Consider the following 12,840-nt stretch of genomic DNA (forward strand, 5'->3'; position numbering starts at 1 on the left):
TCAACAGAATGGGTCCATTACAATGAGAATATAGCAACAAAAATCCATGTTAGGCCTGAAGGAGAAAAGTGATGTCTGAAAGCTATGAGTCAGACACCGTGGCTGACCGCTGCAATCCCAGCACTTTAGAGGCTGAGGCAGGAGGACTACAACAGTTTGAGGCCAAAGATGAGTTCCAGGCAAGCCTGAGCTATACACAGAATGAGACCCTTGTTTCAACATGGTATACACACACACATGCAGGCAAAACACCCATACACAGAAAAGAAAATAAAAATAAAAACAAAAAGATAGTTTCCCTCTGAGAAGACTATCACAAATGGAAGTACAAGGGACTTGACATTGGAAGTTGGACAGGGATTATAGCATATTTTTATTATTGCATGTGTGTGCGCGTATGTGTGTCTGTGTGAAACAAACAGAAACCATAGGTGTTATCAGTCTTCTCAGGAACGTTCACTGGGTAACTCAGTGTAGATGCATGTACCATCACCACAATCCCCAGAACTATGGGGAAACATGGATATTTGCTAACCTAGCAGTATTTCTCACTCCAAGGCTCAGAGTCAACCCTACTGGAGAACCACTGAAGAATGAGTGTGTACACAGTGCACAATCAAGACACCCATCAGCAGTCTTGTAGGGATGGGGATGGGGGGTTAACGGGCAAGGACTCAAACTTTCAGTTCCAGGGCTGGAGGACGGTTCAGCAGTTAAGAGTGCACACTGCTCTTACATAGGTCCTGAGTTCAGTTCCCACCACCTACACAGCAGCTCACAAACTTCCTGGAACTCTAAGGGAGTTGATGCCCTCTTCTAGTCTCTGCAGGATTGCGTGTGCGTACACACAGCAACGAACGAATGAACACACACACACACACACACACACACACACACACACACACACACGAGCTACAAAACAGTAAGTTCAAGAGACCCACCATACAACATAATGACTCTGGTTAATAACATATTATAAAAAAAGTTGAAAGTAGCTTCTAAGTATTGTTACCACACAAATGAAATATATATTCTACATAAATTAATCATCTTGATTTCATATAAATACACCTATCACAAAACAGTAATGCTGGGGCCAGGGTATGGCTGCCTAGGCCTGGGATCACAAGCGCTCAGGAAGAATAGGTAGTATGACAACCGTGAGTCCCAGGCCAGCTACGAAATGAGACACCCACCTCCACTCAAAAAGACTACTGTGCTACTGTCTCTCTCCTGTTCTCTTAAAGTCCATATTTAAGGACTGGGCATGGTGGCACACACCTTTAGTCCCAGTACTAGGGAGGCAGAGGCAGAGGATGAGGAAGGAGATCTCTGTGAGTTTAAGGCCAGCCTGGTCTACAAAAGAGTTCCAGGAATGTCGCAGACAGGTGTAGGGCTCTCAACTCTTCTAGGACTTGGGAGGTGGACACAGAAGGATCAAGACTTCAAGGCTGATTAGCCTGGGCTAGGTAAGACCCCTCTGAGAAAAAAATAAATAAGAGGCCTGAAAACTGACTCAGCAGGTGACGGTGCTTGCTATGACTATATAAGCCTAGTGACCCAAGTTTGATTCTTGGAATCCACATAAAGGTAAAAGAACCAACTCCACAAAAGTATCTTCTCATCTCCTTGTTTACTATAGTATGCACACACAAAATACCTATTTTTCTGTGGCACCATGAATTAAACCTAGGACCTCCATGTGACAGGCAAAGCCTCCAACACTGAGCAACATCCCAGCTCCCTCCCCCACCTTGCTTTTTTTTTTTTTTTTTTTTAGAAACAGGGCTTCTCTGTGTAGCCCTACCTTTCCTGGAACTTGCTCTGTAGACCAGGCTGGCCTTGAACTCTGAGATCTGCCTGTCTCTACCTTCCATGGGCTGGGATTAAAAGTGTGTACCACCACTACCCAGCTTTCCTGACCCTTTAAAAATGTTTATTTGCAATACAGTCTTGCTATGTAGACCAAGTGCCACCCCCCTCCCCAATTTTTGGATGTCCACCAATAGACATTTTCCACCTAACATAAAATGCATTCAGAGGCAGATGTAGTGGCTCCACCTTTAACTCTAGCATTTGAAAAGCTGAGTCTGGAAGACTGCAAGCTTGTGATCCAAGGAAAAAAAAGAGAGGAAGGAGGAGAGAAGAAAAAGAGGAAGAGGGGGACAGGAAACCTCAGGTCTAGGTCTTCCCTGTGCCTACCCCCAGAAGTGGCTTCAAGACCAGCTGAGACACATGACTTCCCTGACTTGCTCCCTGGTCCTTTCAGGCAAGGTCTCACAGGGTTGTTTAGAGACAACCAAGCCGGGTTCAAACTGGGCAGGGAGGAAGGAGAGGAGCACACGGGAGCTGCCCCAGGTCAGGTACTCACCTCTTTGGAGTGCTGTTCCCTCAGCAGATCTCGGAGGGTGCGGTTGGTTTCTTCAAAGGTGCTCAGTTTCTGCAGGAGAAGTTCCTTCTGCCTCGTTAAGGTGTTGATGTCAGTGCAAGTCATCTGTTTCTCCTGGGGGAGAAGCACGTGTTATGCAGCTCAGGGGAAGGCAGGCCTATGCAAGAGTTACACAGCAGGGGAGACAGGCCCACAAGTGCCAGGAAACTCAGACAAGAGAGCTGAGGCACAGGGGTCAAAGGCAGGTCTCCTGGAAGTGGGCCTGGGGAAGGGGAGAGGTGGGGAGGGGGGGTGCTGTGGGAGTATGGTAAGGGTAGGATTCCTGCAGGAGGCAAGAGAGAATCAACCACATGCAGGAATCAACCACATGCCTTGACTCACTGTGATCCCAAGTGGCCCATGATTTGGTCTCCTTAGATGCCCTGATCAACAGAGGTCATCTTCAAGGACCAAGGCCCAGGAAGTGAGAGTGGGGGGTTGGGACTGAGCAGTCAGTTGTGCCCTCCCCCAGCCTGGAGATGTCATAAAGTCAGCCTGATGACTGCGTAAAGCCCCCACCCTGCCCCCACCCACCACCGTCCTAGGGCTCCACCTACGGTTTTCAGCTTCCCGATGGTATCCTTCAAGGCCATGACTTGCTTGGCGGCAGCTGCTCCATCCATTTCAGCCTCCACCAATTTGGACATGAGGCACTCCTTCTCCTGCTGAAGATGTTTCTTCTGAAGCCTGGGGCCAGAAAAATAGGCTTGGTGAGCGGTGGCAGGGCCCAGCCTGCCCAGAGCTCTGAGCTACCTCACAATGGCCTCAAAGACTCCCCTTCTGCCAGGAAACAATAAGGAAGGGGTGCAGGAAGCCATTTCTGCCCAGGTGGCCTTCTAGAAGTACGAGAACCAAGAGTCATATTTGCTCCAGTATCAAAACAGAGCCTCTACTGGAGCCAGCATGCCATAACCAATGACCTTGACTATCTCAAGACTGCCTCCATGTTCTTGAGCTCACTCATCCCTTCTCACCGCACTGTCAACTCTGCCTCTTTCAGTTTGGGTCTCCTGTAGCTGAGGATGGCTTCTGAACTTGCTATGTCACAGGAACTGGCCTTCAATTCTCAATCCTGGATCTACCTCCTGGTGCTGTGACTACAGGCAAATGCCACCATGCCTGGTCACTGCTCAGTTTTAAGTGTTCCCCACAACCTCAATGTGTTACCAACAGGCTAGAGGGGTCATGGCTCAAAGGTAAAGCATTGAGCATGTTCAGGCCTCGATTCTATTCAGAATTTTTATTCTGAAAAAAAAATAATAAATTCCAACTCTACATCCTGCCACCTCTGAGACCCTTGCCCTCCACAGCCTGTCTTAACCGACTTTCCATTGCCCAAGGCAAACGATGCCCACTCTGGGTCTCCCATTAAAGGTTCCCAGCATTTCATCTTCTAACGTCTACGTGTCTAACTCACAGTCCTGTCTTCCCTAAAACTCCTGTTTGAAGGAGTTCTCTATCCACAATACCACACTGGGTCCTCATTTTCCCCAGCTGTGCGCTACACTGAGCAGGCTCCCCACAGACTACCAGGGCTGCCTCCCTCCACTGGCTTCTTCTGGGTGGGCAGGAAGGGGTCAACCCGAAAGCAGCACCACACAGCCAGGACTCCTTACATGGTAAAGTCCTTCTCCTCCTTGATGCGCTCGATGTTGTGTCTGAGCACCGTGTTCTCATGCTCTGTCTCTGCCAGCTCATGAGCCACCTCCTCCAGCTCCTCCTTCCGCTCCTCCAGGAACCTTTTGGCCATTTGACGTTCGCCTTTCTGCATCTTGACCTTGGAATGGGGACACAGAAAAGAGCCACTGAAGGGACGGCTACATCTGACCCTTCTAAGAAGGGTGTTAGAGCTCTGTGCCTGAGGCCTTATGGGCATTGTCTCAGTGAATAGTCACAAAAACATTGGCTCTCCTCCAGACATACACTCCACCCAGTCTACACATGAAGAACCTGAGTAGTACAAAAGACACTGAGTGATGCGTGCTGGCCAGGGGTGGGGCCAGGCAGCAACAGTAGTACAGTTGGCATGCTGCAGGAGGAAAGATGTCACAAAAAAAGGACAGTGGCTATGGAGCAAGGATGGCCTGTTTGTCAGGAAGGGTGGCTCTCAGGACCTCCAGTGAGAGTTAAAGACACAGGCACCTCAGCAGTAAGGCTTTTAATGCCAGCCCCACCTGCTTCTGGTGGTGGTAGTGGGGGTCCTTGCATGGCGTGGGCTGTTTCCAGCTCCACTCCCCCTCCCCAGCTTTACCACCACAAGTGAAGACAGACTTCCTATATCTTCTCTGCTCTCATTCAGCTTTCTTTTCTTTTTTTCTTTTGGTTTTTGTTTTGTTTTTCGAGACAGGGTTTCTCTGTGGCTTTGGAGGCTGTCCTGGAACTCGCTTGGTAGACCAGGCTGGTCTCGAACTCACAGAGATCTGCCTGCCTCTGCCTCCCGAGTGCTGGGATTAAAGGCGTGGGCCACCAATCATTCAGCTTTTCCAAGCAGCAAAAGCTGGGCTCTGTTTTCCAGGCCCCAAGCCAAAGGAATGACACACTCCCATAACTGCAGCCCTCAGAAGACAGAAGAGGATAGCTCAAGTCAGAGCTACACAGTAAGACTGCCTCAAAACACAAGCAAAACAGGGGCTAACCCTGCCAGCTTCACTGACTACAGTAATCACCACTGGCCACCACTGAGAGCACCAGGAAAACTAAGTACTCCTGGAGAGCTCTCCAAGTATGAAGGAAACTCAAACTGCCCAGTGACCTCTCCAAATAGATGCCCTGGGAAGGCTTGCTGAGGAGGGACAGGAGAGCCACAGAGAGGCACCCTGAGGGAAGCATCACAGGCAAACCAACCTGCTTGGCCCGCCTGCTTGTTTCAGGTACTAGTTGTCTAGCCCACTAGCTTCATTACCTCAGATTTGAGACAACCGACCGCGTTCATTAGACTGTCAATCTTCTTATCGTAACGGTTCATTTTACAGTGACCTGAATCGTCGTCTTCTGTAGAGAGGTCACTTAATCGCATTACCGAGACCAGTTTTTCTGAAGATGGTGGTGTGATCTCCAGACAGTGAGGTGGATTCTGATGCAAAGGAGGGGAGAGACACATAAACAGCTGAGTTCAAGGCTCTGACAGAATTCCACTAATTATTTGTGCACTAGAGGCTTGCTGACTACCAAGGTAGCAGGCAGAGCAAACACAAGTCAATGGCCAACCCCTGAGATCTTGCCCAGGAACCAACCACTCCAGGCCCTCCTGAGGAGGAACATTACCTACCCAAGTCTAAATGATGCTTTTGAAGAATTTCTAACAAACATTGAAAGAAAAGGCACGGGTTAGAACATTAAGTTATAAGAAAGTAGGTTTGGGGGCCGTGTGCCTGAGCAGTTAGTTCCAGCCACTTGGAAAGCTGAGACCTCTGGGAAGATCACCTGAGCCTAAGAGTTTAAGACCAGGCAACATAGAGAGACAGAGACAGAGAGAGACATAGAGAAAGAGAGAAAGAGAAAAAGAGAGACAGAGAGACAGAGAGACAGAGAGAGAGAGAGAGAGAGAGAGAGAGAGAGAGAGAGAGAGAGAGAGAGAGAGAGAGAGAGAGAGAGATGTGGTGGCACATGCCTTTAATCCCAGGACTCAAGAGGTGGAGACAGGTGAATCTCTGAGTTTTAGGCCACCCTGGTCTACACAACAAGTTCCAGGACAGCCAGCCAAGTTACACAGAGAAACCCTGTCTCCCAAATTCCAAGGTGATGAATCTCTTCTGGCTTCCAAGACATACATATGGTGCTTTACATACACAGGCAAAAACATCCATAAAATAAAATTGAAAGAATAATGTTGGCTAGAGACATGGCTCAGCAGTTAAGAGTGTGTGCTATCCTGTAGACCAGAAATCTGTTCCTGGCATATCAGGTGATTCCCAACTGCCTGGAACCCACCCCAGGTCTAGGGAACCTGATGTACTCTGCTGGTCTCTATGAATATACATACTCGCATGTACAAACTCTGTAATCCCAGCACTCAGGAGGCAGAGGCAGGTGGATCTCTGTGAATTCAAGGCCAGCCTGGTCTACAGAGCAAATTCCAGGACAGCCTCCAAAACAATACAGAGAAACCCTGTCTCGTAAAACCAAAAAAAAAAAAAAAAAAAGAGTATTTGTTACTCCAAGCACCCATAGGGCTGCTCACACCTCTTTTTTTAACTCCAGTTCCAGGGGATCTGACACCGCTCTGGCTTCTGCTGGCACAGGATGTACATGGTATACAGACATAAATACAGGCAACACACACACACACACACACACACACACACACACACACACACACACACACACACACACACACACACACACACAATAGGCCGGGCAGTGGTGGTGCATGCCTATAATCGCAGCACTCGGGTAGCCCAGTCTACAGAGTGAGTTCCAGGACAGGCTCCTAAGCTACGGATAAACTCTGTCTCAAAAACAACAACAACTATATATATTATACACAGCTAGTTTCAGGACGTCCAGGGCTATCCAGAGAGACCCTATCTCAAAATGCCGTCTTCAAAAACACCAAACAAAAAACCCGAAATTCGTGCAGAGGGGAAAATATGACGGGAAATGACTGGTGAGTAATAGGGTGGCAGTGACAAGAACAGGCCAGAGGTAAGCTGGGCACGGTGGGCGGGACACATCAGTAACCTTGGCACTGAGGAGGCAGAGGCAGGCGGCTCTCTGGGAACTCAGGGCCAGCCTGGTCTACAGAGTGAGTTTCTAGGTCAGCTATGCACTAAAACCCTTTTTCAAAAAATTTTTAAAAGGGGGAAAAAAGGGCTGGAGAGATGGCTCAGCCGCTAAGAGCACTGGCTGGGGCTAGAGAGATGGCTCAGAGGTTAAGAGCACTGGCTGCTCTTCCAGAGGTCCTGAGTTCAATTCCCAGCAACCACATGGTGGCTCACAACCATCTACAATTCAATCTGGTGCCCTCTTCTGGTATGTAGGCAGAATACTGTGTATGTAATAAATAAATAAATCTTTAAAAAAAAAACATTAAAAAAAAAAAGAGCACTGGTTGCTCTTCCAGGGGTCCTGAGTTCAATTCCCAGCAACCACATGGTGGCTCACAACCATCTGTAATGAGATCTGGTGCCCTCTGCTGGCATGCAGGCAGAAGACTGTATATATAATAAATATTTTAATAAAAAAATAAATAAAAGGGGGAAAAAACTTAGATCCTCTTTCTCCCAAAGACAAATAATGGTGTGGAGGACCAAGCAAGGGAAGGCATGGAGCTCCGTGGCAGGCTGCATGCTTAGCTGAGTCCCGAGCATCACTGCCACCAAATCACACTGTACCTCAGGTGGGGCTGGAGAGGGAGGAGGCTCAGTGCTTAAGAGCACCTGTTATATCAATGTGGCTCACAACCATCTGATCCAAGGGACCCAATGCCTTCTTCTGACCTCTGTGACACCAGGCTCACACAGTACACAGTACACACACACACACACACACACACACACACACACACAGACACACACACACACGAAAGTAAAACACTCATGCATGAAAAATAAAATCAAAAACAAAAAGAAAGAAAGAAAGAAAACAGGAAAAACAGCTGCAGTTTGAATTCACTTCTCTGGGAAAATCTCTAGGATTAAGCTTTCAGGCAAAACATCAGGACTATTTCTCCCAGCAACCCACAGCTACAGGAAGCCAGTTTCCACTGTGTGTGTGTGTGTGCAGGTGAGAGGACAACTTTTTGAGGTTGGTTCTCGACATCTATCCCTCCATGACTTACAGGAATTTAACTCACATCACCAGGCTCAAATGGCAACACTAGCACTTTTATCCCGGAGTCAGTCACCAGTCACTCAGAGATAGAAGCGTTTCATTCCTTCCACCGTGTGGGTCCCAGGGACTGAATTCCCATAACCAGGAAAGCACTTTTGCCCACAGAGAATCCTGTTGGTCCCTTTTTTCCTTGTTTTTTAATACTGCAGTCTTAGTCCATCTAGTGCTAGAATTAGGAGGCATGAGCCACAAACCAGATTTAGCTGATGGTGAGTATAGATAGATCCAGGATGGCCTGACCTCTCAATATGGAGCCCAGAATGGCCTTAAACTCACGACAGTCTTCCTGCCTCATCCTTCTAAATGCTGACATTACACATGTCAGCTACAAAATCTGGCATTGTTTTTTTCCATTGACCCAGGGTCTATGTAGCCTGGGTTGGCCTCAAATACACAGCAATCTTCTTGCCTTGGCCCCTCAGGGCTTGGACTACAGACCCATCTCTCCAGCCCCCATAAGTGTAACTTTTAAAATATCTAGAAATAGGCTAGAGTTGCAGCTCAGCTGGTAGAGTGCTAAGCATGTATGAAGCCCTGGGTTCACTCCCCAGGACCACAAAAATCACATAAAAAGACGCAGTGGTTTGCCAGGCGTTGGTGGCACACTGGGTAATGGGACAGGCCTTTAATCCCAGCACTCTAGGAGGCAGAGGCAGGTGGATCTCTGTGAGTTCAAGGTCAACCTTGTCTAGAGAGCGTGTTCCAAGACAGCCAAGGCTACACAGAGAAACCCTGTCTCAAAGGAAAAAAAAAAATCCAGGCCCTGTGATACATGCCTATGACTCCAACTCTGGAGGGATAGAGACTAGAGGATCCCTACGGCTCAAGGGCCGGCCAGCCTTACCTACTTGCCAAGTTTTCAGGTTCAGTGAGACCGTGTCACAAAAAAACAAACAAGAAAAAACAAGTTGAAGATCTCCCAAGGAAAGATCCTTGAGGCTGTGCTCTCATTGCCATATGGACATGCATCTGCACATCATGCACACACATAGCTTTTTAATTTTTAAAAGGAGCAGAGCCAAGGGTGTGGTACAGGCCTTTAATCTCAGTATTAATGAGGCAGAGTGCAATGGATCTCTGGGAATGCAAGGCCAGCATAGTCTACATTGTGAGTTCCAGGACAGCCCTGTCTCAAAAAAAGAAAAGGGCTGAAGGCTGGGCAAAGTGGCACATGCCACTAATCTCAGCAAAGGATGATGGGTAATGGGACACACCTTAAATCCCAGCACTTTCTCTGTGAGTTTGAGGCCAACCTGGTCTACAGAGTGAGTTCCAGGACAGCCTCCAAAGCTGTGTGTGCCACCACTGCTCATCTTAAATCTTAAATTTTTAAAAGAAATTCAAAGTCATCCTCAACTACCTATCGAGTCTGAAGCCAGAATAAGCTACATTAGACTGTCTCAACAGCAAAAGGCCTTAAAAAGTTGATGACATAGGATAATTGCAATCTTTTACCTCCTTTCTGTTTTATTGTTTTTATTGTATTGCTTTTATTATTTTAGGTTTACTGATTTTCATGTTTTGCTTGCTTGTATGTCTGTACATGTGTGTGCCGTATGCCTGCAGAGGCCAGAAGAGGGCATCACATGAAACGGCTGGGACCTGACTCCCCTGGAGTCTTACAGAGAGCGCAGCAAAGATTGACTTAGGACATGAGTGGCCCTGTAGTTGCTGGGACTGAACCGGGTCTTCTGAAGAGTATTCAGTGATCTTAACCACTAAGCCACCTCCTCTGGTGCTTTAAACCCCTTTCCATTCAATAAAAATGGTACCGTGCTGCACTGATTCTAATTTCTTTATATTTTTGATTTTGAGACAAGGCCTCACTAAGTCTCAGTTGGCCTCTAACTCTTAACAATCTTCCTGCTTCAGCCTCCCAAGTGCTGGGATTACAGACATTCACCACATCTGGCACTTCTCTGTAAATCAAAGTTTCAAATTTACTTTTCAATGATTACATTAAGGTAGTAAAACAATGTTAAGGGACCATTTTTATTTCAATCTCTCTCTCTCTCTCTCTCTCTCTCTCTCTCTCTCTCTCTCTCTCTCTCTCTCGTTTTAAAGATTTATAGCCAGGTTGTGATGGTGGTGGTGATGGTGGTGGTGGTGCACACTTTTAATCCCAGGAGGCAGAGGCAGGCAGATCTCTGTGAGTTCGAGGCCAGCCTAGTCTACAAGAGTTCCAGGACAGGCTTCAAAGCTATACAGAGAAACCCTGTCTCAAAAAAAAAAAAAAAAAAAACGTCAGGTGCTGGTTAATTCCAGCACTAGAAAGGCAGAGGCAGGTGGATCTCTGTGAGTTTGAGACCAGCCTGATCTACAAGATCTAGTTCCAGGTCAGCCTCCAGAGCCACAGAGAAACCTTGCCTGGAAACCTCCCCCCCCCCAAAAAAAGTGAAAAAACAAAATTTATTTATTTAATATGTATAGTGTTCTGCCTACATGCATCCCTGCAGGCCAGCAGAGAGCACCAGATCTCATTACAAATGGTTGTGAGCCACCATGTGGTTCCTGGGAATTGACCTCAGGACCTCTGGAAGACCAGCCACTGCTCTTAACCTCTGAGCCATCTCTCCAACTCCTATTTCAACCTTTTTTGGGGGGAGCAGTATCTCTTATAGTGGCAATACTGAGGCACTGAACCCAGGACCTCACACATGCTAAGTATGCTATCAGTTAGTTGGCCCCACCCCCAAGCCAGAAATGCCCACCTTCCTTGTGTTCTTATGCTATTCACAACACTTTCCATGCATTCTTGAGGATACCCAGATTCCTCTTGTCTGCTGAGGATAACTAACAAATCAAAAAATCAAATCCATGTAGTGTGATTATGAATGTCAGAATTATATCCATTTTTGGGTTTCTCATTTTCAAGGTAACAACTATAAGAAAAAGACTGACTCTAAAAAATCAGGTTGAGCAGTTTTTTTGAAACAGGGTCTTGCCATGTAGCCCTGGCTGGTCTGGAATTTACTATGTAGACTAGGCTGGCCTCAAACTCAGAGATCAGCCTGCCTCTCCCTCACAGAGTGGTGAGTGTTGGGATTAAGGGTGTGAGGCACCACACCTGGCCTTCTGAGAGAGCATCATTCTGAAGCCTTTACCTCTACTGATAATGAGATTGTTGTTCAAAACAGTCAAAAGCTTTTTAGCCTTTGAGTTCTTTGCTGCAATGCACTTAAAACGAAGAATAAAGAAGTATGTCTTTCCAGGCTTAATAGCTAGAGCTCCTATGCTGGCAATGTCTGGTACAAGCCTAAGAGGAATGTACTGTGTATGAATCACTGGATGAACGGCTGAGTAGGGGTGGCTGATGTGGACCGATGGTTGGGGTGGGGGGATAGGTGGGTGGGTGGGTGGATGGATGGAAGAGTGGGTAGGTGGTTGAGCAGGTACATGGATAAATATTGTTAAGGTATAACTATGAGACACATATGCTCTACTACTGAAAGCAATCAGTTTCCCCCAGAGACTGTTCCAACCCCAGCGTGAATGAGATACTTACATCATCCATATGGCCACATTTTCTTAGCTATTTTGTATGTTGGTATATGTACATTTGCACACATACCCAATGCTTCAGGTACTATGACAGACACATAAATCTGTCTGGCAAAGCAGAGGCTGAATTCTAACTCTAGTTCTGCTGCTCTCTCTTGAAAGACTCCAGGGACATCAGTTCCCAGCTGTTTCATCTCTATGCTAGAACAGAGGACCTACCACAACGCTGCACGGACCTAAGTAGTGCTGTATGCTTTCAGGGTTTAGTAAGGCATTCAGTAAATGAGGCATATTAGAATTCCGGCAATCATACCAAGTTTGAGGCTTGCTAGACTCTCAATGACCAGTCCAAGAAGAGAAGCCTGAACAAGACTGAGCCTACCTCCCACTTGCATCCCACATGCCGGGCAGATGATTTTCCAGGGGGCATCCAAGGTACCTTGGTTTTCACCCGGACACTCCGCCGTACATTCACAGTGTCCCCTTTCATTCCGCGCTTATGAGATTTCTGTGGAAAGAGACAAAATTAGAGTCATCTCCAGGTCCAACTGCCCAGTACCCCTCTGATGGCATACACCAACTCTCCATGGACTCCTCTTCTGGGTAACTGTATTGCTGCCTACCTTCTAATCAGAAAAGCAAGAGAGTATCTCCCAAACCTTTGGAGTCAGAAGGGTGAGGAAGCTGGGCCAGGAGACAGCGCCCTGATCCACAGCTGTGACCTCACCCCACTGCCATGCTCCTACCTGGCTGGTGGCTGCTGACGGTTTCGGGAGTTTTTTTATGTGGACGTGGACAGGAGTGTTCTCATCCACGTGAACATGTAAGGGGGGAGTTGAAGATCGGTCCTTCATAGTTCACCTCTGGCAGGCAGGGCAGGGGAGGGCAACACAAAAAAGGTTGATCTGTGGATAAGTAAACTGGGCATGAAAACAAAGCTCGGAGGCTTCTGGGACACCTGAAAGCTCAGCCACCGAGTGAGCATGACAGCTACCAACTACCGGCATGCAGGCAGCAAGCAAGGCAGGAGTATCACTTAGGCAGACTCTGCTGAAGGTCTCCAGGTCCACTTGGGACAG

General features: G+C 47.4%; 1 protein-coding gene across 5 annotated transcripts in view; it reads right to left on the minus strand.

Moving 5' to 3' along the window:
• The window catches only part of Odf2 (outer dense fiber of sperm tails 2), a 39,554-nt gene that overhangs the window by 23,545 nt on the left and 3,169 nt on the right, over positions 1 to 12,840 (minus strand). For 2 of the 5 annotated variants that reach the window (XM_040745087.1, XM_040745083.1), the window contains exons 3-7: positions 12,144 to 12,269; positions 5,331 to 5,501; positions 4,045 to 4,205; positions 2,986 to 3,115; positions 2,372 to 2,503 (exon numbers count right to left, since the gene is read on the minus strand). In XM_040745087.1, the coding sequence (XP_040601021.1) occupies positions 2,372 to 2,503; positions 2,986 to 3,115; positions 4,045 to 4,205; positions 5,331 to 5,501; positions 12,144 to 12,269 (720 nt within the window). Of the gene's footprint in view, positions 1 to 2,371; positions 2,504 to 2,985; positions 3,116 to 4,044; positions 4,206 to 5,330; positions 5,502 to 12,143; positions 12,270 to 12,507; positions 12,667 to 12,840 lie in introns of all 5 variants that reach the window. The other 3 variants (XM_040745086.1, XM_040745085.1, XM_040745084.1) reach the window with 3 other exon arrangements.

This window comes from Mesocricetus auratus, unplaced genomic scaffold, assembly GCF_017639785.1.
Source record: "Mesocricetus auratus isolate SY011 unplaced genomic scaffold, BCM_Maur_2.0 Super-Scaffold_100004, whole genome shotgun sequence".
NCBI lineage: Eukaryota > Metazoa > Chordata > Mammalia > Rodentia > Cricetidae > Mesocricetus > Mesocricetus auratus.